Source organism: Xiphophorus hellerii, chromosome 16 (genome assembly GCF_003331165.1).
Source record: "Xiphophorus hellerii strain 12219 chromosome 16, Xiphophorus_hellerii-4.1, whole genome shotgun sequence".
Taxonomy (NCBI): Eukaryota; Metazoa; Chordata; class Actinopteri; order Cyprinodontiformes; family Poeciliidae; genus Xiphophorus; species Xiphophorus hellerii.
The window spans coordinates 13,504,588-13,530,508 of NC_045687.1; the positions used below are offsets into that span (position 1 = coordinate 13,504,588).

Consider the following 25,921-nt stretch of genomic DNA (forward strand, 5'->3'; position numbering starts at 1 on the left):
AGGCCAACGGGGTTACGGTGATAGATTAAGGATGAGTGAAGGAGTCCAGGTTAAGACTGATTCAGAGACAAATTGCCGTCCTGTCAATCATGGCAGAACTGGGGCGTCTGGCCTGTGAAGTGCCTGCATGGTGCTTGACTGCGAGCGGCAAAGGAAATAAAAGTCATTACTGTCAGTGTGGAGTGAGCTTCATGGCCCAAACGGGATTAAACAGTGCATCCGACATTGTTTCTATACATTGGTAGACTTAAAAGTCAAGCGCAAAATAGGATTAAAACAAGGGGAAAAAACCAATAAATAACCTTCAACACCCACCAACCCCCCCTTCTTCTGCTGCTGCCTTGTATTTCTTCTCTGCCTTATTTCCCTACCAATTCCTTTCCTTTTTCATGTCTCATTCTCTTTCACCTGTCTCCCTTCCAATTCCACTCTCTTTGACACGTTTATCTTCGTCTTCTTCCATCTTTCACACTCTCATCCCCCATTATCAGAATTTACAGGTGAGGCGCCGGCTGCCGCTCGCTCTCACTGCTTTCATGTTTGACCAAAAAAAGAAAGAGAAAACATTCTTCTGGGGCCAATTGGCGCCTGAAATCCAACTTCATTCCCCTCAAACTGAACCCTTTCGAAAACAAACCCCCTGCACCACTGGCTCTTTTATTCCCCACTTCTTCCTATTTCAAAACAGCCCCCATAACATACTTGCGAATTGTTGCCCTTCCTTAACTTTTAAGGCTATTATGCACCATGTCCGACTTCAAAGCCTGTCTTAACTCCACACTTTAATTGTATCTTCCCCAACCCGCTGCGTACTATTTGATTCTGCTGACAACAGCACTTCTCCCTCTCTTCTCGCCCCATATTTCTCATGCCAACGTTTGGTCCTGGCTTAAGCTGACCCATTGCGCCATCACCACCACCATCACCATCACCATCACAGCTCCTCTCATCAGCTTTAGAGCCTTTTGTCCCCCCTGTTGTTACTCACTTTGAAGAGGTAGTCTTCCATTTCCTCTCTCTCAGCAGTCGATTGTCTCCCGGGGTGTGTACACACCAAACAAACTTGAAACAGTAACCCCCTGTCCTGCACTGGCAGACTCCTACTCTTTCTTTATCTTCTCTATGAGCAAGCTGACTTCCTCCTCATGGCTCTGGTTGATAATTGCCATAAGCTTCCCTCTTGGTTTCATTTTCCATTGTCCTCCCCCAAATTCTTGGCGCTGGCTCGAGATAAAGGGATGAGCACTTCAAAGGGGTTGCTGCGAAGAGTTTAACCCCCAAGCCGAAAAGGAACAGCACACAATACTGTAATTGAGAGCGAGTTACTGATCACAGAGCTGCAGCACAGAGAGGACGGCATGCCGAGGGGAGTGTTTATGGCTACCGCTGAGGCGGCCGGCAGCACTAGCGACAGGTTGGAGGCTACTTAGTTGTAAAAACCTCCGCCCATCAAAGCTATCTGATTGTTTGTAATCTGATACGTCTTTCAGTGAAGGTGTAGGCCACTTGTGACTCACGGTCATGTATTTTATGTGATATATTAATAGATGCTCCTGAAAAAAAATTAAGTAGCCACTATCGTGAAGACCAAGGAACACAGTAGACAGGCCAGAGAGGAAGTTGTGGAGAAGTTTAATGCAGAATATAAAGCAATATTCCAATTTTTTAACATCTCACAGAGATCTGCTCAATCCATTATCCACAAAACAAACTAGTGTGGAACAACAGCACATCTATCAAGTCATGGTATCCACCTTACTCTTAGGAGGGCATTGAACAGAGAATCAGTCAGGAGGCTCATAGTCACTCACTCTATCTGGAAGGGTGACTATGATCAAATTCATGTGCTAGAATGACCCAGTCAAAGTCCAGATTTAAAACTAACCAGGATTTTGTGGCCCAATCTAGAGCTGTTTTCCAAATAAAACATACATGTCAGCCCTTGAATTGCAAAATTGCTTTAGATAGGTCCCAAAAGCCAGTAGCTGTGCTCAGAAGCTGGGTCAGACTTTAGAAAGGGTTAACTGCACCCCAATTTTTTGGGGTCCCAAAGGTGTTTTTTGTTTTTTTTTGCTTTGTTTTTTAATGAAGGGATGTTTTGCAAAAATTGCACTTCATATAAAACTAATAGGCCCAAATTAGGTGAGATTTATTAATGTTTTGGGATTTTTATGAATATATATAAGATATTCAAGTATTTGAAAAATTATAACATTATGGTTGATTTTTTGGGGAAAGATGGAGTTATTGGGTAAGGGACAAACTAAACCTAGCATGCATCAATTCATGCCTGCTGATATATAAGATTGCTATTAATGTACTGTAATTTTCATTAGTAAAATAATTTTCCTCAGTGTATAGGGCACCAAAACAGGCTGCAGCCCAGGGATCCACATCCTTGTAGATCCGGCCCTTGTCAGAAGGTCTTTCTATGAAGCATTTCATACATTTTTCAGACTTTTTTTGTAAGAACAAACTTTCACTTCTCAGTTATGCACTACTTTCTTTTATCCTAAAACCTTACATTAAACTCTGTATTCGTAATGTGATAAAATGTGAAAATGTTGAGGGAGGATGAATGTTTTTACAAGGCACTCTTTGATGCACACAAGAAAAGACTTGCCTACTTGTGATTTATATGTCCCCTTCTCTGTCTATTTGTAGGAAGTCAGAGCTTGACCTGTCCCTGTAATAAAATCTCCCTATAAACGGAGAGTAACATCCCATAACCTCTCTCCTTGAAGCACTCTTTTCAAACGTCTTTTTATAGGGGAAGAAACCAAGGACAACCCAGGTCCCAGGCCGGGCACAGACCTGGGGTCAGCTCCTGAGGGGCAGCAGGGAGGACCTGACCCGTGGGGACCTCCCAGGAACCGTGCGGGGAGCTGACAAGGCAGGACATGAGGGCCCGACTGGCCCCAGGTACTGGCAGGGGGTCCCCGCCATCACCATGGAGATGGTTTTCACCCTGGTGTGTTTACTGTCAGAGGTCAGCCTGGGCCCTTCAAAGTTAACAAAGGCTGACATTGTCTGAACAGGACTCCGAATATTAGCTGGATGTGCAGATAGTTTTTATGAGATAAACTTAGTTTGTGTAGGCTAGTTTCTCTCATCTGCGGGTCACACAGCTCTTCTTTTATTCCACGCCAAACTGATGTTTTATATTTTCTGATCAGACAAGCTTTTCTACAAACTCTTGATGGTCGGTGGAAGCGCCTGCTGAAGCTCAAATACCACAAGCTGTTGCTCTTTAACTTGGGACAGTAAGTTTGATGTTTGGCTTTTTTATTTTTTGTTCAGAATGAGAACAGAGAGAGTTTGAAGGCAATGAAGTGCCCTTTGAACGATGAGTAATCCCAGCATCACCGTTGCCCTCTGCAAGAGAAATTTCCCTTTTATTATCCTTGATGGGAAGGTAGGCATCAAGGGAGAAAGTTTCACAGCACCTTTAACAAATGGGTTGATCAAAGCGTTTGCTGTCTTTGTACTGTAGTATTCGGATCTGTGTCTACTGAGACTAGAAAGGACCAGAAGCACCTACTGACGCTCTTTTAAGAATGTATCCAGTCATGGCGAAACAAAGGCTCCCCTGTGGTGGCCCTTTAAAAGCTGCACAGATCCAACCAAAACGCTGTTGATGCTGGTCAATAAACGCCACTATCATTGATAACAAACATCCACACTTTTAGTGGATGTTTGTGGGATCCCTGAGACCATTGAGGGATTTTTCTCTTTCAATATTATCAGCAGTTGAAGTTATGAACAGATCAGAGCTACTGAGAGGAGTGAATCGTGTGCTGCTTAGATGAAATACCATTTTGTCTGGCAATCATTTGAGCATTTAGTCTATACCTTCAATATTGAGATTTTCCTCTACAAGTTTGTTTTTATGAAGATAAAAGACCATGTGGTTCTAAGTTGAACTGGGTTGGAACCTCCAATCCAACCCAACACGTTTTAATACTTTATGTTTATTTTTTTACATTCAGGAGCAAACAGATGAGAGCTAAAGCAAGCACATTATAAAGTAGGCCTTGTGATTTATAAGAAACAGATCCAGGACACTAGAAGAAATAATACTTGGTACAGGATACAGACCACACTGTCTCACTACTGTCTCCTTCTGAAGACATTTTGGAAAAGTTTATGTTTTATAGGTCTAATTTGTAATATTTAAACTGACAAATGAGATGCCAAACAAAGTGCTGACCCTTCTTTATTCTTGTGATTACTAAAAAACTAAAGTAGTAGCAGGTTCCAAGCTGACCTTCAAATATTCTGTATTTCATGCAGAAAAATCCAATCTATATTTGACAAGTCTCAGAGTATTAGAGGTTTTGAAACAGAGATAATCTTTGCTGATCCAGATGCTCAAATGAATAACTGACTAAAAACAAAATATGAGGCTGGAAAGCTTTAATTTTTATAGTTGGAAAATTTGTGGGGCATATGAGTTCTTTTGGCTGTTGTATATGAAAGAAACCCAAGATGTACTCAGCAATCAAAGTTTTTGTACTTGTTCCTCTAAAACTCCAGATGCTTTCATTTTTAACCCACTAGCATGACTTTGACTGGATCAGTATTACTGTAGAAAGGAGTCTTTTAAATCACTTTAGCGAACTTCTCTTTGGGAACTTTGTTTTGATTCTGCCGCATCGAAGAGTTTTCCAGCTTTAATGGCCTGTTTAGATCGTCCCATAGAATGCTAATCATATTTAAGTTCAGGCTTTGACTAGATCATTCCAAAACCGTAATTTTGCTTTCACAAGAAATTCAGAATTTTGCTTTTAGGCATGAAGTAGCAGAGCAACCTCAGATCATCACATTACCACCATCGTGTTTGAATGTCAAAATTATATTATTGTTTTTGGAACTCAATGCTGACCTGCCAAAAGGTTACCGTTTCATCTCATCAGTCCACTGAATAATTTCTCAGCTGTTTGGTGACCACCAAGACGCTTTTTGATAAATGTGAGACTGTCAAGTGTTTTTCATTTTGTAACTCTCCCATCAATGGCTTTTTGGTTCAGTCTCATTTTTAAATGGGTATTTTGTGAATAAGTCGTTGATGCGTGTTGGAGTAACTTTGACCTCCTGGAAAGGTTCACCACTGTTTTATGACGTCTTCAGTTGTGAATCCTGGCTCTCTGTTTCAAGTTCGTTTGCCTTAGAAATGGCTTTGTAACCCTTTATGATGTGGTGAACTTTATTTCACACGTGTTTTTGAGTTTCATTTGCTTGAGGAAAGATTTGTTGGTTTTTGAGAGTTTTTACCCTACTTCATGTTGTCAGACACCTTCTGTTGAATAAATGCATTGATTCTGTGGTTCAGGCATTGATCAGGACTGTATGTGTCTAGTGGAAATTTTACTTAGCATTCCAGAAATGTGGGTAATTCACAATTTAGCAAGAGGGAATAATTACTTTATCACTTAGGACCAGGTTGATTTGGAAAATCTTTTTATCTTAATCAGTTAAATAATCATTTCCGAATTGCATTTTGTATTTACTCTAGTTGTATTTGTTCCATATGACAATTTGTTTGGTGGTCTAAGCATTTAAATGTGAATGGAAAAAAGCAAAAACATTACTGCATCTATTTTGAAAACTTTCCAGAGATGTTACTTGACAAAAGTATCTCGAGTTGGTGTCTGTTCAACTAGTGTCACAAAAAAAAAGTATTACTTTAAGAAACTTTCACTTTTCAGAGGAATTGAATAGATGTTAAAACAGCTTGCCATAGAGTTTTGAAAACTTTTCCTTTGCTGAGCAGATGTCTCATCTGCCGTGTCTGCATGCTGCCACTGGTGGGAGCTGTGGAGTAATAACCGCTCTTGCTGTTATGGTTATTCAGCATGCTGCTCAATAACCTGGATAATGAGTGAGATGTAAAGTGATCATGCCATTTATTATTATCATAATGTTTTTTCAGCTTGATTACAGAGAAATGATGAGAAGATCTTTTATTCTCGCTGCAAGGACACTAATGTGATTCTGTCTTGTCAAAAGAATGTCGCAAGCAGATTAAAATGTATTTTTTTATTTTATCTTGCATTGCTACTTTTTCATTACATACCCGAAATGAATAAAGAAGACCTAACTTGGCTGTTCAGGAACCCTGACCTCTGTATTAATACTCACCTCCACGACTGTACGTGGGGTTTATTTGAATTTCACAAGATCTGTGAGAGTTTCTGAAGAAACAAACTCAGTGTCTTTAAAGTATATGTGGCAATAGAGGGATTGTAACGACAATGCTGTTGAGGCGGCAGATCAGTTACTTCTGACGCTCCAAGCCCTCAGGGAGTTGGCTCAAGATTGCTTGTCTTTGATAAGGTCCTCTGCTGGAGCTGCAACTTCGCGATCTGGGAAGATATTGCAAAAAAGAGTTTACGCCTCACCAAATAACCCGAACAATCGTTAAAGTATCCCTCACTTCGCATGAGTGCGATATACCTAAGAGTGTTGGGTATTTGCTTTTGCTTTTTTTATTCCGGAGGAAGAAAGCTGCGATTGTTTTTTATGCAGCTGCCAGGACCAGGCAGTCGGTTCCTCACTTTGAAGTGCGCTGCTCCAGCCTCTCGGTTCAGTTGGTGTTGGAGTCGCCTACAGGAGAGACCTACGGTGCGGCATGGCAACCTGAAAGCGCCAGGGAGGAGGAAAAGAAGAAGGAAGGAATAGAGAAAAACCTATATTCCCCCCCCCCCCCCCCCCTTTTTTTACTGCACTTCTATGTTCCTAACCGTGTTTGGACGCCAGCAATGTGGATTATAAGCGCTTTTTGTGGAGTTTAATTTGAGGGGGAAACGAACTCGTGGATCGATGGTAAGTTGGAGGACTGCGTGCCTCCTCAAACTCGCCCCCATTGGAGTTCCCTTTGATGTGCCTTTGAAGTAACGTTCAGGGGGGAAATTGGCCACTTTCCCCCAGTTTACACACTCAAACGATGCGCAGGTTCGCGTCTGTGCCACTCGCTTTCCTCTATTTTCGAAAAGGCTTGGTTTAAGACTTAAATATTCGTGAGAAGATTTCTTAAGAAGCAGCCGACCCGAGTCTTGTTGAGTAATTCCTCCCCCACAAGATCAGAGACTTTGATGTTCTTGGGACTTTTCTGTAATTTTCTCCATTAGAGAAACTGAAAGGGTGGTTTTTTTTTTAATGTTCGGATTAAAGTAACTCAAATGATTTACCACAGAGTGGTCAGGAATCTCAGGTGTAAGTAATATTTGAGTGTTTTCGCCCTAAAGCCAGGGGGAGTTGAACTCCCAGTTCACTATTTTGGTCACGTTTTCTCATCTCTTTGGGTTGATCGATGTCCTACAGGTACTGGAGAGAGGGAGGCTTCATTTTGGTCGCCCCAGATGAGATGGGGAGAGTCCTGGGAATGAGAAACTAGAAAGTGACAGGAGGGCAAGAAGACACGTCTGTGCGTAGCGCTTGCCCATTTGAAGGTCTCGTTGAAGTGAATCCAGTGCATTCTTTAAATCACTCGATTCCTTATTTCTTCTATTTCTGTGGAAGTCCCATTGCTTTTGGGTTAGATGAGAGAAACTCCGCTTTATGTAATGCTGCTGCAGCGGTTTTTTTCCCCTTCTTTTTTTTTTTCTTCTTTTTTTTCCTGTAAAATCCAGCAAAGGCTCTGACTGCGTTCCTCTGTCTCTTTGAAGTCGGGGCGGATCTGGTTGTGATTAGATCAATACTTTGTGTTTCAGAAAGAAGACGGGCAGCCTGAGAGAAGCACCCCCGCTGACACAAGAGAGTGAGGAGATTACAGTAGGAGCTCAGAGGAGGCGATCAGCGCTCTCTCTTGCTCTATCTCCTGCTGCTTTCAGAGACATGAGCCGGCCGCTTATGGACCATATCGCCAGTAGTAGTTTCCGCGAAGATGCCCCTCGACCCCCGGTGCCAGGGGAGGAGGGCGATGCTCCACGCTACCCCAGCAAAGCCGCAGTGATGAAACCCCTCGAAGCCCCCAAATCCGCTCTGCTCGCCGGCTCTCCGGGCTCCTCGGCGCGGAGGAACGAGGATGGTCTCGGAGAGCCGGAGGGCAGCGCCTCGCCGGACTCGCCGCTCTCCCGCTGGACGAAGTCCCTGCACTCCCTGCTCGGAGACCAGGATGGCGCCGTTCTGTTCCGGACGTTCCTGGAGCGGGAGAAGAGCGCGGACGCCTTGGACTTCTGGTTCGCCTGCAACGGCTTCCGGCAGATGGACCTGAAGGACACCAAAACGCAGCGGGTCGCCAAGGCGATCTACAAGCGCTACATCGAGAACAACAGCGTGGTGGCCAAGCAGCTGAAGCCGCCCACCAAAACCTTCATTCGGGATAACATCAAGAGGCAGCATATCGACTCTGCCATGTTCGACCAGGCGCAGACGGAGATCCAGATCGACATGGAGGAGAACGCTTACCAGATGTTCCTGACCTCTGACATTTATCTAGAGTATGTTCGGACCGGCGGGGAGAACCCGAGCCACGTCAGCCCGGGCTCTTTGGGCAGCCTGAAAGTTGTATGTGGATACCTGCCCACGCTCAACGAGGAAGAGGAGTGGAGCTGTGACTTAAGAGCCAAAGCCCTGCTGGGACTGAAAGGGCAGAGGGTCCCCATTACGCAGAGAGCAGTGGAGATGATGGAGAAGGGGTACAGGTATGTCTGCTGCACCCTTTTTTTTCCCTTTTGCATCCTGTTTTCACACTCTAGAGCAAAGGTTTACTCTAAGAGAGGTACAACACAGCTTTTCCCCTCCTCCTAAGTTTGCAGAAAACTCTCTGGCCATCTTCCCCCCCCTCTCCAAAAGTCTCCAGCAGCAGCAGCAGCCCTCTGCTGGCGCTAGCCTGGATTTCCGGAGCTTTGAAATGGTTCCGCAGAGTGACGGATCGTCTTCCAGAGGAAAAGTTCACAGAGCAGGGGCTGGCTCTGGCCCCAGCCAGCAAATAATAGATGATGACATTGCTGTGCTATGTCTCCTCTTGTACCACCTCTGTCAAAAGCCTTCAGGCGGAGATAAAAAATCTACGGCGGCTCTTCAGATGTCACTTTGATGTGAGGGTAGTTTCATTTATGTGTTTTCTTTGCTCTATCCTACTCTGTTTGTTTTAAGTTAGGGCCTGGGAGGAAAAAAAACTGCAGGGTGTTTGCAAGTATTTCCAATATCCTGGTCTGTTGCTGAATTCAGTTATTGTTTCACCAATACCAGTAACACGAAAACTTAATGAGTCGATTTAATTGCTATTATTTCAAACAGAAAATGAAAACTATTCCACCAAACAATCGTGTGGAGATGAGAATCAACCATGTTCTCATTACTTTGCTCTGATTGAGAATCAGATTGGTGAAATCTCAAAATATTGTTTTTCTTATTCACTGATGCATCAAAACTCAGACGTTCCACCATCATCAGTCTACAGCTTCAGTGACCATCTTTGATTCACTTTAGTTGAGTCAAAGTTTCTTTTCATGTGCTACAGACTGTATAAAATTGTAATCAGCAGGTCAGACTTGAAAGTATTTCTAATGTTTGTTGTTATAGTTATGATTGTTTTTTCTAGTTCTTATTTTGATTAAGGTGTGCAGCTTCAGGAAAGTATTCAGGTTTCATACCATTGTTATTAAATGTAATAACATAATTAACTGTCATTTTCCAGACAGTATCCTTTCTCCTTACCACCACATATTGTCTCTACCACTCCCTATGAGCCTTAACCTCCCAGCTACTAAAACAATGTGTGTATTAAAGGAATCTAGCGACTTTTTTTTACCAAATCTGCTGCAGACAAGCAGAGCAGGAATGTGGCTAGCCTGCAGTCTGCTGCCTAACAGATAAATCACTCATCTCATTCAAACTGTAGTTTTAAAACAGTATTCCTTTAATAACAAGGATGAATGGTACTCCTTTAAGTTTCAACATCATGACTATCATTTGATTTGTGACTGGAAAGATTTCAAAACTGCTGAATTTGTCTTAACAGCAAATGAAGCTGCAATGGCTGACAGAGTGTGCAGCAACAGGTGGGAACGCTACATAATTACAATCAATTTAAATTTATGGCAATATTGGTAACGTATTCTGTTGTATATAGGCTAATACAAGTCTCACATTGAGTGGTTAAATAGACAAGCTAGCTGCTAAAGGTCAAATTTGACTCTCTAAACAAAAAAAAGTGTAGCTGCTATGTTGCAGCCAGCTGACCAGCAGTGCTCAGCTTCAGTTTAAGCTCCCCACAGCTGGGAGAACCTTTGTGTAGCTTGATTTCAGTACCTGGGCTGCGCCTAACCAGAGAATGGAGCCAGTACCTGCGCCGCCCTTTTTCTCCTCGTCTCTTCCGACTCAAGTTCTCTTAAAAGCGAAAACAAACCCTTAATGGCAGCAGCTACAGTACAGATTCAAGACCTCCTCCTCCCCTCCGTCACTTTTGCTCCCCCTCTTCTTGTTTGTGTCAGTTCTCCTCAGATTCCCTCCTTTGCTGCCGTTCACCCCCTCCTCCTCCACTCCCTCGGCCTTCTTTACTTTTATCTTTTCTTCCTTTTGAAAACCAAGGGACGGGGACTACAAGGCCTGCTTTTGGAGCGGAAAGGAAGGATGGAGGGAGGGAGGGAGGAGAGAGGGAGGACGGTTGCAGCTCATGAAAGGGGGGGAGGAGAAAGGATAAATGAGGGGGTGAAAGAGAGGCAGGGAGGGAAGAATGCTGGGCCAGCTGTGCTAAATACCTGACTCTTTGCGAGCCCCTCTGAAGGTCAGTCTGGAGCTGGAGGGAGGTGGGCGGGGGGGCTGCAGCTTTAGTCATGCTGTGTCTCTTTCCCTCCGCACCGAGACCCTCCCCTTCTTCCCTTTTCTCCCCTTTCTTTCCTTCTGTGACACACTCCCATGCTTCCAGCCGAAACTTTTTGTGCTACTCCCCCTCTGCCCCCCGCCCCCCCTCCAACCCGCTTTCCCCCTCCTGTACCATGGCAAGAATGCAAACACAGCGGGGCATGCACGCTGGGGGAAAGAGTGAGGGTGGATGAGCGGAGTGGAAAGAGAAACTGTGGGACATTTAAGAAGTTTTCCCACAAAGTTTGCCAGGCCCCACACTGGCCTGTCACATCTGTTCGTTATGTTTGCCGCTCTTATATCCACCCATTTATTTCAGCTCTCCTACAAAAAAAAAAAAGACCCAACCTCTTTTGATTTAAGAACCTCAGTCAGCCTGTTGGAGTGATATTAATATTAATCTGTTGTTGCCCAGGTCCTACAAGAGAGGTGAGCAGATAAACCCCTACCATGCAGGCGCCTTCGCCCCTGTCAGCAGCACCAACGACAGCGAGGTTTCCAGCGACGCCTTGACTGACGACGCCATGTCTGTGACTGACGGCAGTGTGTGAGTGGATGTTAATCAGACATACATACGTGCACACACATGTGTGTGTCCAGAACACATCAAATGACTCGTATGTCAACAGGGTGTCCGCGCATCCATAAAAACCTTTAAATACTTGTATCTAAAATTAAGGCCTTATAATGCCTTAAATTCATTTAAAATAATGTAAGTTGGCATTAAGTAAGCTAACCATAGGTCTTACTTTTTCTCAGGGCTATTTGATCTATGTAGTTTTTTTTACTTTCTCATAGAACTTTTCTGTGAAGCAAACATTTGAGTTTTCATTCTGTTTTGTGACTTGAGGCGGCTAACTAGCTGCTAATATAGCCCTGATAACTAGCTAGCTAATTGGATGGACAAAATTGGTCTTTGCCACTAGTTCACATCTTTTGCCAAACCATAATGCTCATTTTGTGCAAAAAAGCTTGGGACTACTACAAGGGGGTAATTTCATTCACAGTGGTCTTACCAAGGTTTTAAGAGGACTTAAATTTGAGTTTGAACTCTGCAGAAACCCTGGTCAAGCAACCTGCTGAGAACCAAACTGGACGAGTTAGTTGTAGGGAAACACCTGATAAAACACAGGAGTTAATTTGGGTCGATAATGATCCTCATCGAGTTGTTCTGGATCCCAAATTCACCAGTAGTGCAAAAAACATCTCTGACAAACAGGAATAGGTCGGTTACTAGAGTCCAGTTACAGCAAGGTCCTAAAAAATTCCTAAACTAAAGTTTTCAACACCTGTTGATTAGTAAAGCATTTCAGAAATATCTCCATTGTGTTGCTTAATATACTGTAAATATATATTCTGACTAATTTAACTGTATTTCCTGCTAAAATCTTGTGTTTAGTGTTTTCTTATGTTTCTTATTTTTGGTGTTGTCCAAAATATCCTCAAATGTCTATCGGAGCTTAAGTTGTTGATGCTTCTCAGCTGTTTCAGTGTAGAAATGACTCAGGTCACAGGTCAGTTAGGTTTTCGATCACCAGTTTTTGTAAAGGTTCAAATCAGATTTGAAAAGATAGATTCATCTTCAAGAGCTGCTGTATTAAAAGACAGCATGTCATATTAGTAATTAGTGCTGTTAGCATGATGTAGCAGGTTGTCCCAGAGATGTTGAGACCGCAAACATTTCCAAATCCAGCTTGTTCCAGACGTAATTTGCTAGACTCCGGTGGCCTTCCTGTTGTTATCCTGCTTCATTCTCTCCCTCTGTAGGAAATATAGCTTCCTTTTAAATATCTGCAGTCATCTCTGTGCTTTTCTCTGCCTTCATTTTGAAACACCTCACAGATACTAAAAATAGCTAACAATAAGTCTTCTTCCCTCACTTACGTTCACGCCATAGAGTGTTTTCAAGCTGAAACAGATTCTGTTCACCAGCCAATTTGTAATGTATGTTCAAAGATCTGAATCGATGTGGACTTCAAGTTTTATCACAATATTTTGTGATACTATTGTGATAATAACTGATGACAAGAACTATTTGCTACTATTTTTTTAGGCAACTGAAGGTATCATAGCACCACAAACACTTCTCTTGAGTGTTTGTGGAGCTTCTAATAAGCTTCTGTAGGATATGGATCACATAAAAAAGTGTGATTTGTATCACTAAGGTGCTCATATGAACTGCATTTAATCATATTTTCGTATTTGCAATATATATGTGGAGAAAATACAAAAATTAACAATCTAGACAATTCGGACGTTTTTGGTGGTTTTTAAACACCTTCCTTAATTGGAATCCATTATGACAACAATAAATCAAAATTCTTATCATGACGAGGAATTTATCACGATAAATGACAAACGATGCGATAAATGCCCAGCCCTATTTCCAACCTCGTTAATCATCAGCCTTCTTTGGGTTCTCTGATCCAAAAAGTGGCTAATCGGTAATCATTCATGAACGTGGCTGCCCACATGTCGTATGAACTCATCCAGCTACGTGCCGTGGGCCTCGTTTACACAGCATGATCACGTGACCTTCACCTGACGAGGGGCTCGTCTTTCTTTGGGACAGAAAGTCGAAGAATCTCTGTCCAGAGTTCACCCTTAGTTCATATCTGCCAGGATGATGCTGGTGAAACGTCCAGATCAACCATGACGAAGCTAAAGATACTGATGAGCTGAAAGCGCTGATATTCAGTTCAAACCCTGGGGTTGGCTGGAGCAGAAAGGCGGCAGCTGTAAAGCCTTTTTTTTTTTTTTTTTTTTACAGCAGTCAGAGGGACATACGGTCCTGCTCTGCTGTACTTTGCCCAGCACAGTTTGAAAGGCCGAGCCGCAGGGACACCAACTTCCCCGCCTCATTTCCTGCCCACTCTGGCCTTGATCACAATATCTGCCTCTCAGTAGGTCACAGCTATAAAGACCCATAAACATTTGAATCGCATTTACAGATAAAGGCAGCGGGGACAAATAGAAAATGAGGAAAAATGGTAACGGGGGAGGAGGCGCTCGGTTGGGAAGAGAAAGTGCGCGGTGATAGAGCGAGAAGGAGGGGGGTTGGATTTTTTTTTTTTGCTTATATCTTATTTATGGATTTGCTTGGACGCTGGGGAATGCAGCTGCGCAGACTTCAAACATTACCTTATCTTACAAACCAGCCTTTTGATGTGCCGAGATCAGAGGCTGGCTGCGGCAAAGCTTGCCAAATGAAGATTGGGAGTGTGTTTGGAGACGGGGTTGGGGTGGAGGAGGGAAGCGGGGGGTTTTGCTCATGCGCATGAATGTGGTGTTTTAAAGCAAGAGTAGAAAAGTGCTACTCAGATTGGTTGGGGAGCTGTTGTTTAACACAGGCGTACTGAGCTAAAGTCAGCTCTGTACCAGGCAGAAATTCAGATTCAACCTGCATCTGCTAACTCTGTAGAAAGGTGTAAGGAGTCGGGAAAAGCAGCTGTAACCTTGATTTTACTTCAGTTGCTGGGGAAGAAACATTTACGAAGTGTCAGAACACAATATCACTCTACAGACTAGATCAACATGGAACAACAAAATGGAAACATTGAATTGAATGTAACTTCAGACTTTATTCCCTGTTTCATTGTCCAAGAACTGGATCCATCCATCCACTTCTTTCTTTTTGTTGTTTCTTTCTTTTGTTTGCTCTTTCTTTCTGTTTCACTCCTTCTTGTCTGTGGCTCTTCTAGTGTAAAGAAATAACTGTAGTAAAAAGTTGGTGAACATCCATTCATATTTATAGCTTAAAAATGGACGGGGGATTCCTGTTCATTAGAGTCTGGAAAAGGATGGAGTTTGGTCTTGAAAAATGTTTTGGGGACAATGAGTGTCATTTCTGGGGCAAATAAAACATCCCTGGTACTATCTCAGTTTGAAGATGAAACCCACACGCCTCCAACAAACACGCACACATATACAGTAGACCAGAACAATGACTCGGTTAACCTTGGATTAAGCCTGAAAGAGGAATTAATAAATTAGATTTTTTTTTCCTTGAAGTTCGTTTGATCCGTCCTTTTGGCTAACAAGCGGTCTTTAATGATGTATCTGATTGGGTAATTGACCTTTGTGATGTCTCCTCCCTTCTCCCCCTCAGAGATGGCATCCCTCCATATAAACTGGGCTCCAAGAAGCAGCTACAGAGAGAGATGCAACGAAACATGAGGATGAACAGCCAAGTCTCTCTGCCTGCTTTCCCTGTAAGTACACAAGCACACACACACACACACACACTCTGAAGTCTTTTTGAGCCCGGGTCCCACAGTGTAATTTCCATACCACCCTCCGTTCCGGGTCTCTCTCGCTTCTATGAATAGTGCTGTGCAAACTGTATTTGGCATTCTCGATTCAACAACACCAGCAAAGATCTGAAGAAGTGGCGTCAAAGACCCTGCCTCCCACTCACACACACACATCCAAACACAAGCCCCCTGCCTACCTTTGGTGTCACCTACACCCCCCATTAGGGTACCTTGAAGTCTGTAGGGGGAAGGAAGGAGGTCTCTAAGCTGTTTATCGCCCCAGCGCTTGCTTTTTTTCCCTTCTACTTCTTCTTCTTCCCCGCCGATGCTGTAAATATGGAGAATAAGGAAGAGATGAGGAAGATCTCTGCCGCCTTATCCCAGGGGCCCTGGAATCAGCCCGGTTCCCCAACAAAAACACAAGCACGCTCGCAGTGACGCGCACGAACGCGGCGCTTTGATCTGCAGATGAATGAAGCAAACGCACGGGGAAGTGACAACTTCCAACTGAGATGGCCCCCTTTTCCTTCCCCATCCAAGCACAAACAGACCCTAAACCTCCCCCCACACACACCCCCATCTCACATAAAAGTGAAGGATCTGAGGGAAGAGTCTGAGCATGTCATGTGAGCTCTCAGCAGGTCAGGGGGGAGATGCTAGCTTAAGGTTTTTGGGAAGAGAAAAGAATATGAGGCTGGAGGGGAGCGGGTTTAACCAAACTTGATAAAAGCAATACCTTGCAGAAGTATTCCTGAAACTTTGTCACTTTAAAAACGCAAACTTAAAACATGTTTTATTTGGATTTAACATGATAGACCAACACAAAATAAAGTTGAGTTATGAGATACCCTTCCGTTGTATCTCTTAGGGTCTTGTCCAGCTGGACGATGGACAGTCAGAAGTGTTTTGCAGGTTTTCTTACTTCAGTTGGCTCCAAATTTCTTCTTATGGTTTCCTTTCTGCATTAGCTGCCCATCATTGTGGAGTGTCTGTCAGCTGATTGTCCCACCTGAGCTCTGGATCTCCGCTTCTCCTCCAGAGTCACATTTCACCTTTGAGCTGGTTTTCTTATCATCAGTTTAGATATAGGTTGTAAATCCTAAATAAAATGTGTTTAAATCTGGTAATTATGTTGTGATAAAGGTTAAAGGGTGTGAATACTTTTGTAAGGTACTCTAAACGTGACCATAAACTTATGATCTATAAAAAAGAAAGAAGCAGGAAGTTTGAGGGTTTTTAAAAAAAAAAAAAGCTGCACAGATTAGATGGGGCTGCTCTTCTTGCCTTTGTTCTTATTTTTGTTTCCCATCTGACTTCCTCTTTATTTTTTTTAGATGGTTGCCATTCCCATAATGCATCAGCTCCCAGCACCATCAATCAGCCCCCCGTCCCTGTTTATTCTGACTACAAAGAGATAGGAAAAGTATAAAAATATGGAGGAACAATCAAGAAAGTCTCGATGCAGAAAGAAAAATGCAAATATTCTAAGATGTGTTCAGCTGCTCACTGTCACAACACCATAGCTCAAAGGTGCCCAGTGTGTGACGAGGTGGGGGAATAAATTTCCTCAACCTTTCTGATCTCCCACCCCGTGTTTTAGTACCTTTATCTCTTCTTCTCAGTTCTTCTGTCTTTTTTTATTTGAACCTGAAAGCGCACATATCTGCATCCCAACTTCTCCCATTACTCCTTTTTTTTCATCCCTCATCCTATCCTCCCCGGAGTTCTCTTTCACCCCCTGTTGATGCACGGCTTTTATTCCTAGATGTAAAGCCACTGCTTCCCATCAATCTATTCCTCCATCCGTCCTTCCACCACCCCTACTGAGTGTTTGATATTTGACGAGGAAGTCTTTGAAGTGAGCTGACTTTGGAGGCCTGCTGATGATGACAGAGGGAACCAGCTGAGGCCGGGGTCCGCCGCCCTCTAAAATAAGCCTTGGGAGCCAGTTAGCAGGCTGGTTATTAACGCTGGTTGTTTAAATTGAGTGTTAGTGCAGCATATTACTGTAAGGATATTTAAAGTGTGGATACAAGCATAAAGATTTGGATGCTCAACCCTACAGGTTCTGTTTCTCATATAAACTGTTTAGCGTTAGCTTCTGCTAATTTTTAATGTGTATAAAAGTTTAGCATTAGCTTAGTTACAATTCTTGTTTAGCGAATTAGTGGTTAGTGAATTTAATGTTTTGGTTAGCTGTGGCCATCTCTGGCAAAAGCTGCTGCTGATTTTAGTGCAAATATATTTTCACCTTTATAACTCTGGTGGCCATTTTGAAAAATCTCCAGGAAGGGGAAACAGAAGATAAACAAAATTACAGTGATTTCTATGGTTCAAAATATGTAGGATATGATTTGACACCAAAAACATTCAAATAAATTTTCCATGACAACCATGATGAAAAATGAAAACATTGTCAGCAAATACAATTACTTTGGGTCCGATTATGTGTGATCTGACACCAAAAGGATGCATTGGTGATATTGACAATTTAATGCAAAACAAAAATTTTCTTGATGATCATCTTTAAATTTTCAGCTGCTCACCGTTCTTAAAGGAAATTTTGTGAATATTTTTACTGAAATATTCAGTTACCTGCTTTATGATGTGAAAGCTGTGGAGTTAGGTTACCTTGATTGGGAATCAAACACAAGCTAATGTATCCACTTTCTTTCCCCTAAAGCGTACGACCCGTCCTCCAAAGGAGGTGGTCCCCCTGGAGCCGGCGCAGTTCGCAGCCCAGCTGATCTCCCGCCTGGAGAACTTGAAGAGGAAGCAGGACACCTTCAACTCTCTGGAGGAGCGGCTGCAGCAGATTCAGGAGGTTTGACTTCTCCTTTCTGGACTTCATTTTTTTTCCCTTTCGTGTTTCTGTGATTTCATCTTTTTCTTGCTTTTGTCTCCCAGGAGGAGGAAAGAGAGGATTCAGAGATCTCTGTTAGCGCTCCTCAGCTCTCCCCGCATCCTCTGGCCCTCCTGTCGGGCTCCTCCGATGAAGACCCCCAGGCCATCCTGGATGAGCACTTGTCTCGGGTCCTCAAGACCCCCGGCTGCCAGTCGCCCACCGTCGTCCAGCACTCGCCTCGCTCCAGCTCCCCGGAGAACCGACCGTACGCCTGCGGAGGCAAACCCAGGGCCGGGTCGTCCGCTTCTCCTGTGTCGAGTCCGGACTCAGGGGCTTTCGCTCTGAGCCTGGGCTCCAGCAGAACCCTGTTGAGCAGGCAGAGCACCAAGCACATCCACCACCACTACATCCATCACCACGCCAGTCCAAAGTCCAAGGAGCAGATTGAACGGGAGGCGGCCCTCAGGGTGCAGGGCGTCTGCTCTGCCGCCAGCCGTTGTCAGTCCTGCCAGGCGTACCCACGCAGCCGCAGTCTGGGCAGAGAGATGTGTGGCTCCGTCTCCACCGATAGCAGCATGGGGTGAGTCTGAGCATGATTAAATTGCTCAACCTTCTTATTACCTTCTCAAAATCTTTCTCTCCAATGCTATTGCAGTCTGATTATCTTAGATTTTCTCTAGCTGTGAATCCATTACAAATGTGAGCAAAACTTTCATATTCCGCTAATGTCAAAAACAGCTTTGTAATTGCAGTGTTTCTGTTAAATAAGAAAACCAGTTATCACATGTGAATAACTTTGTTGAAGCGATAAGTCATTAAAAACCATTCTCTTCTGTGATCTTCCTACCACTTCCTGTTTTCTTCTTTGGCTTTTCCACCAGTAGTAACATTCAGTTGTTGATCTGGATGTTACTACCAGATCACATTTTTCTTATTATGTTATAAAAGTGTTTCCATTGCGGTTTTGCAAAGTTTCAATATAGCCGAAAAACTTTTTATCAAAAACGTATGTTTTTTTTTTTAAATCTTGTGCTTCTATTAAGCAAATTTATTTTTGTAATTCCAATTTGCGCAGTTTTATGCTCAATGGAAATGTAGCTAGCTTAAGATCTGACTGGAATCTTTCCGTCTCCCAGGCGCTCCAGCTCCCTATCGAGACGCGTGTGTCGCTCGGGGGCCGAAGAGGGGGTCGCAGACGGCTGCATGGACGACTGTGGGATCTCACAGCTGCCCACAGACACAACCGACCCCACCGAGAACGTTCGCCAGTGGATCCTGGAGAGCAAACGGCAGAGCCGACACAGGTGAGCAGGCGTAGCGAGTCTGAAAGCACGTCGTTTTTCGTTGTTTGGTCGGTAAACATTTCCCTCTCTGTCCTGCAGTAACCAGAGCGCCAAGAAATTCGGAGGCTCGTCAACACAGACGCACACCTGGGGCGGCGGAGGAAGCTGCGGCCACCTGCGAAGCCACCAACCGGCTCAGCCCTTCATCCAAGACCCCGCTATGCCGCCCCTACCCCCTCCCAACACCCTGTCCCAGCTGGAGGAGGCCTGCCGCAGACTGGAGGAGGTTTCCACCAAGACCCCCAAACAGAGGTACGGACCCCAGAGGAGCTGCTCTGCTCCACAAAAACACCCTACCAACTATGTTTGGTCTAGTTTTTACTCTAAATATCTTGCAATATGACAAAGCTAACGTACAAGTAACTTTTCAGCAAATTTTTTTGTTTTTGTTTTGATTAAAAAAGGTTCTAGTTCTACTTAAACAAAATAAAAAATAAAATTTAAAAGGCACATTATTTCACTTTTAACAAGACATTTTCTCACCACCAATACTTATTTTTTCTTTTTTATTCAGGCATTCTTTGGCCAGCCTTCAACGAGAGAAGACCCACCAAGTCACAGTCCACGCAGGGGGGTCAGCCCTCCCCGGTCCTGCCCCTCTCGGTCCCCCTGGCCTCATCTCCACCTGCCCGGGTCTCCTCCAATCAGAAGAGTACGAGGCCTCCCTCTCCTCTCCTCCTCTCTGCTCCTCTTCCTCCTCCTCTTCCTCCTGCTCTGAGCTTTAACATCCAACTTCCAGCGTACATAAACCCTTTTAACTTTTCCTACTTGACACCCGCACCATAAACAGAACAACACACACACACATTTTCAGTCTTAATGTGTGCATCAGTGTCATGTGTGTGCTGGAGGCTGTTGCCACGGTACCACCGGACTGGTTCTTCCTCTTCATGGAGATCTATTCGTATTGTTATTATTGGCTGTCCTTCAGTGAGCTGGTGTAGTTCAGAGAGAGCTCCTCTGAAGTCCGCCTACAAAGCCTTGGACCCAGCTGAAGGAGAATTGATAACACACACACATATGACTCTGACTCCCACACTCGCTGGCATCCCTCATATTTCCAGGCTTGCATAGTCAGCATCTGGATGAGTTTTGTCGTGGTGTTACTGTACCACCTGTGTCCGTGTCGTCTCTCTCACGCTCTCCGTCTCCGTTTTTGTGTCCTGGCAGATGTAAGAAGGTCTTGGGCGGCCACGCGGCGTGCAGCGGGGAGACGGTGGTGACGTACTTCTTCTGCGGCGAGGAGATCCCGTACCGCCGCACCATGAAGAGCCACAGCCTCACCCTGGGTCACTTCAAGGAGCAGCTCCGTAAAAAGGGCAACTACAGGTGAGCTGGAGACGCAACAAACCAAAGCCGGCGTTAGAGAGTTAAAGAGTTAAAGAGTTAGAATCCTGAATGCAAAAGTATTCACACCGTGAAGCTTTTTCAGAGATTCTCATTTGGATTTAGGTCTGAACTTTGAATATGCCAGTCTAAAAGGTTACTTTCTTCTAAACTACCATTGTAGGTCTTAGAAGCAATTAATTCCCACAGCATGATGCTGCTACCACCATTTTAGCTTCTTGTTCTGGTGGAAGGGTTTCCTTTTCTTCTTTTTTTTTTTGAGCCTCTAACACAGTTCTCAAATATTGCGGTGAGGTGTCTGAAGGACCTTAGGATTATTAAACAAGCCTCCAGTTACTAGGTGGCAGCAGTCAACGGTCTGCTGTTAGTCCCAGTAGAAAAAGTCGCCTTCACTGTTGTACAAAGCTGAGAAGAGACAGAGAAGTTTGTGAAATTCAAAAGAAAAATGGTGTTGAGGATCCTCGCAGCAACCTCGACGTCTGTTAGCATCGCTGGTTCACTCGGTTGTTAGAAAATATAAAAAGAAATAATATAGAACAGTTTTTGTCCCCAGTTTTCTCTCCTTCCATCTTCCTGAGCTTCTCTGTCCCTGCTGAAGAAAAGCACCCCCATAGCTTAATGCTGCCGCCACCGTGTCTCAGTACTGGGATGGTGGGTCGTAGCACTTCGTATGTTGCTCTGTTACAAAAAACCCCTTTGAAAGAGCTCTGAGGTTTGTGGTTTAAAAACGTCAAAATGCGAAAAAGGTTCAGAGGAATGACTGTTTTTCCATTAAGCTGCACCCTGTTGGATAAAGCAGCTAACCTCTAAATATCTGAATATATTTCTGTGATGAGTCCTGCTGTCTGTGTTTTTGTTTCTGTGTTTGTGTGTTGTGTGTGTGTGTGGCTAGCTTTTTGAGCAACAGAAAAGGGAAAGACAAGCGGGCGGGCGGCGCAGGGGTTAGTTGGGAGAGTTTGAACTGCAGCGATTTGGGTCCCATCTGGTATTGATTTCCATGCTAAGGCACACTTAATACACACGGCTTTGAAGCCTCGGCCTCTTTCATTTCAACCAACAAAGACTCACACAAATGGCCAGTGTGCAAATTCTTCACTGATGCTATCAGGGCCTCTCTTTCTTTTTCCTTTTTCTCCCTTCCTCCCGCTGCCCGTATGTGTGTATGTGTGTGTGTGTGTGTGTGTGCTGGGTTGAATGCACACGGTGTTTACACATGTTGTAATCATTTTATGGATATTTTGGCGAGGCAGATAGTTAAATGCCAGATCCGCTCGCTTCACAAGGCCCCGTCGAGTGCCCACCGCCTCACCGTGCACTTTCAGAAAGAGATTTTTATTTAGTTTTTTAAAACTTTGATTGGTTTTATCCAGCGAGTATTAAAGGGAAAAAAAGATCAAACATTTTAGTGTTTAGACCATTAACGGTGCTGAGGATAGGCACGGCCACGGTGTTGTGTTTGTAATTACAGGTATGAAACCGAGAGGAAAGAAAGTTCTTCCTGTCCAGATGTGAACGGCGTTCCGTTCTCCTTTTTTTTGGGATCAACAGATGTGACAAACTCCCGGCTCTTCACATCTGTCGGCTCCTTCGCTCGTCTTCTTTTCCTCTTTGGCTCGCCGTCTCAGTTCCTGTGTCATACCATCCACCTTTTTTTTACTTTCCCCTCTAACCCCCCTTTCTTCTTCTTCATTTTTTGGAAGGCGAGCTGCGCGGTGCTTTAACAGCAGCCAGAGAATGTGTGGAGTTGGGTCATTTCAACATGGCAGCGGTTCAACAAAGAACAGTACTGCTTGGCCCTGCCAGACGATATTGGTGCCAGATGTCAGAGCAAACTGGAAAAGGGGGGGGTGCAGGCGGCGCGGATCTAGCCACATAAAACATGTTCCAGTGGAAATTCTGTCTCTCCTAGCGAAAAAACATCACAGCTCTTTTGAAGACTTCTTGTATTTAAAGAGCGGGAGGAATTGCCGTAGACTTCTCCAAAACGGTCGGCGTGGTTTTGCTTCTTCTCTTTTCCTTCTTCATTTGCTTCAAGTCTTCCTGAACTACTTTAAAAAAAAAAAAAAAATTTATTAGCGACCACCCTCGTGCTAATTGCACCACGTGGGCTCCCGCTCTCCTGTACGCATCGCATGTTCCTAAACCTCGCGTACATTCCAGAGACCCCCACATATGGGGCAAATTGAGCTGTTTTTCCATTACATAGTTAATGAGTGGATTCCCAGATCCCTCCAACCAACCCACCCCTGCTGTTCTCTCTTCCTCTTAAATAAGGGCTTGGGAGGTGTGTGTGTGTTTTTTTTGTTGGGGGGTTGTTGCGTCATTATCCTGTGGTGAAGTCATGGCTGAAGAGAAGCTCCTCCTTGCTTGTGTTTTTTCTTTCTTTCTTTTACTTGCATTCATAAAGTTGCCAGCTGAGACATCAACATGTCATCCTGGTTCACTTTTATTAAAAATCTTTTTATCGCTGTGGGAATAAACCGGGCAGGAGAAGGAGGAGGGGACAGCAGTCCTCTCATTTTGTCTGCTTGCAGCCACAGACTTATGATACTGTGTGATGGAGGAACAGAAACATCTGCATTAAACTCCAATCTGTTTCCTGATTGGTTGTTTCTGACTGAGCAATAGGACCACAGGAAGAAGCTGCTTTATTTTCACTGATTATCGGCCATAGTAAATAGTGTCACAACACGGTGACAGATTTAACAAACTTCTTTTTAATATGTATATTAAAAAACCAGCATGGACTCTGGTTTGTTTGAGGAGGGTCGAGGTGTGAATGCGCAGTCGAACGCTGCGGACCAAAAAAAGCGGCTAAAAACCTCGGTCTCGGTTTGGTTGTAGTCAACCCTTGTGTGGTTTGAATGCGCATGTGAACGACAAGCAGACCGTAGACAGCTCCAAAAGCGGGAAATGGACTGTAGTGCAAGGCATTCTGGGTAAATATAACCAAAACAAGCACAAGTGTCGGAGGGAGAAATGACTCATGGTGTTTTGTCAAAGAGAAAATGAGAGATCCTACAATGTGATGTCACTCCATTCTTGTTTATATTTTTTGAAGAAGGAAGTTTTGCGAATGTCTTGTTCAGAGGTTTTTGTGTTGTTTCCTTCAGTGGTTCTTGGTGTAGCGCCACCACAGGCGAGGTGGGTGCACAGGTTTTGGTTCATCTGACACGGTGCAGTGTGAAAGTGAACCGCACCGGGTGAAAATGTAACAAATGTTGCAACTTTAGTCTGGTTGAAAACATCCTGAAAACTCTTTACATCGAAATGTGATGAGGCTCAAGGATAGTTGGTACTTTACGTTTGAGTCGAGGCGGATCCAGATCGAATTATGGTTTAAAAATTGACATTCAATGGTAAAGAATATGAACAATAGCTGAGCTCTGTGTTGTTCTGCTTCTGCAGGTACTACTTCAAAAAAGCCAGCGACGAGTTTGAGTGCGGCGCCGTGTTCGAGGAAGTGTCGGACGACGGCTTCTTGCTGCCCACGTACGAGGGGAAGATCCTGGGGAAGGTGGAGCGGATGGACTGACCCGTCACTAAGCTGAGACTGAAGGACCGGAGGTGGGGTGATGGAAGGAGCGCTGGCGAAAGGCCAGAGAAGAAGACACGGATGTTACGGGACAATTAAAGGACCCGGCTGGGACGGAGGGGGAACCTGGACTGTGTGTTGCTGAAGTTTCTAGAGACTGGAGGAGAACGACCACTTGTCAGCGATGTGGGCCGGTGGGTTTACCGTGAGACTGAGAGCCCACCTGGAACCCCGCCTGTGCTGACCACAAGCACTCACTAGCACATTACTAGTATGTATCTGCAGATATACATGTACATTGTATAGATATCTATTACTATTTATTGCAAATATCCCAGAGACAAATCGCTTGGATTGGAAAATTCCAAGATTACTCCCTTCAGAGCAAAAGGAAAGCTTTCTCTTCCTTTTGTCATTTTGTTTAATTTTATTTTTTTTCTGCCGGAGCGTCGACTCAGAGTTTGATCACATATTTACTGCTGCAGTGCTATTTGTGGATGTGTTCCCCATCTGCTCTGAAGGGCTCCTATATGGAAAAAAAACAACAAAAAAAAACAAGCAAAGATGCTATTAATGTTTAATTCCCTGCTTTGGGACTCTGCCCAGCTCGCCTTGATCAGTCACGTCTTAGTGCCTTTTGTTTCCGTGGCGCAGGCATCGCACAGACAGCCTACATATGTAGAGGAAACGGGTCCTCGAGCTCCCCCCTGAAAATGTGTTTACACCAATGTTATCCAATGTTATCTCAGTGTGTGTGTGTGTGTGTGTGTTCTGCACTTTGAGCTGCAGATGAAGATGATGTTCATGCTGTTTTCATCGAGTGTACAGTAACTGTGCGTACATGGGTTGTTGCCATGTTTTTACCCAGTTTTCAGGGTCCGTTTACTCCCTTGGTTTTTACAAGGGGCCTTTCATGTTTGGAGAAAAAAATATTTTTTATGCCGTTTTTATTTTTAGTACCCCCGTTTCATCCCGACGTCCTGTGTTTTCTGATATTTTCCATGGCTTCTCCAGCTCCACGTGTAAACTGTAAATTATGCGTTCCATAGAGCTCCCGTTTAAAAAGATGCCTCGGTACTTTAATTATTGTAATTATAAAGAGATGTAGCCTTTATTAAAATGCTCTATTTTTCAAATTAGCAAGCTGCCTCCTGTGTGTTTGTGTTTCCTCGCGCACCCGCCGCGCAGAGTGCAACTCGTCTCGTCCTGTGAGAAATTTCCGATAGATTTACATCCATTATCAGCTCTTAACGCGCTCTCTGCTGGAAATTAAAACATGCAGCATTAATTTGGCCACTAGGGCCTCTGTGTGTTTTTATGGCGCGAGGAGGGGGGTGGAGGGAGTTAAGTGTGTGTTAATGAGACGTTTGGTAATTATACAGTTTGTCATGAGTACATTTCACTCGGCTATTTACATGGTTAAACGTTCGGCCTCCTGTGGCTCTTTATGTACCATGAAGGAAGGGGATTTAACTCAATTTTCTTTCCCAGACCCTTGTTGGGTAAATGGGTAATAAAGTCAGTCTGCTGTTTGATGAACTCAACATTTTGTTTCAATACAGACGTTGTTTTTAATCCACTTTAACTTTTTTTCTTCTTCCCCCTAAAACAATCAGCAGCGTAGCGATTAGGGCTGGTTGAAGAATAAATGCGGCGTCTTGGTTTTGACATTAACAGGTCAGTGTAGTGAGGGGAAACGGAGGAAAACATCCAGCAGACGTTACTTCATCAGAGACGGCTTGGTACACTCAGTTTAAGGATGTAAAAGGAGCCAATAGGAGAGGAGAAG

General features: G+C 44.1%; 2 protein-coding genes across 3 annotated transcripts in view; both read left to right on the forward strand.

Moving 5' to 3' along the window:
• Positions 1-2,922, forward strand: part of cep112 (centrosomal protein 112) — a 122,648-nt gene extending 119,726 nt beyond the window's left edge. The window contains exon 28 of the transcript XR_004342347.1: positions 2,771-2,922. The gene's annotated coding sequence lies outside the window, so the exon portion shown is untranslated. The remainder of the gene's footprint in view (positions 1-2,770) is intronic.
• Positions 2,801-25,271, forward strand: axin2 (axin 2 (conductin, axil)). 2 transcript variants are annotated; one of them, XM_032586912.1, is made up of 11 exons: positions 2,801-2,922; positions 7,713-8,645; positions 11,225-11,356; positions 14,918-15,020; positions 17,746-17,886; positions 17,970-18,487; positions 19,044-19,211; positions 19,290-19,502; positions 19,765-19,902; positions 20,421-20,579; positions 24,006-25,271. In XM_032586912.1, exons 2-11 carry the CDS (start codon positions 7,837-7,839, stop codon positions 24,130-24,132), a joined length of 2,508 nt encoding a protein of 835 aa, XP_032442803.1. In that variant the 5' UTR covers positions 2,801-2,922; positions 7,713-7,836; the 3' UTR covers positions 24,133-25,271. The 2 variants fall into 2 exon arrangements, with proteins under 2 accessions (XP_032442803.1, XP_032442802.1); XM_032586911.1 differs by lacking the exon at positions 2,801-2,922 and adding an exon at positions 6,713-6,825.
• Positions 25,272-25,921: the final 650 nt, after the last annotated feature.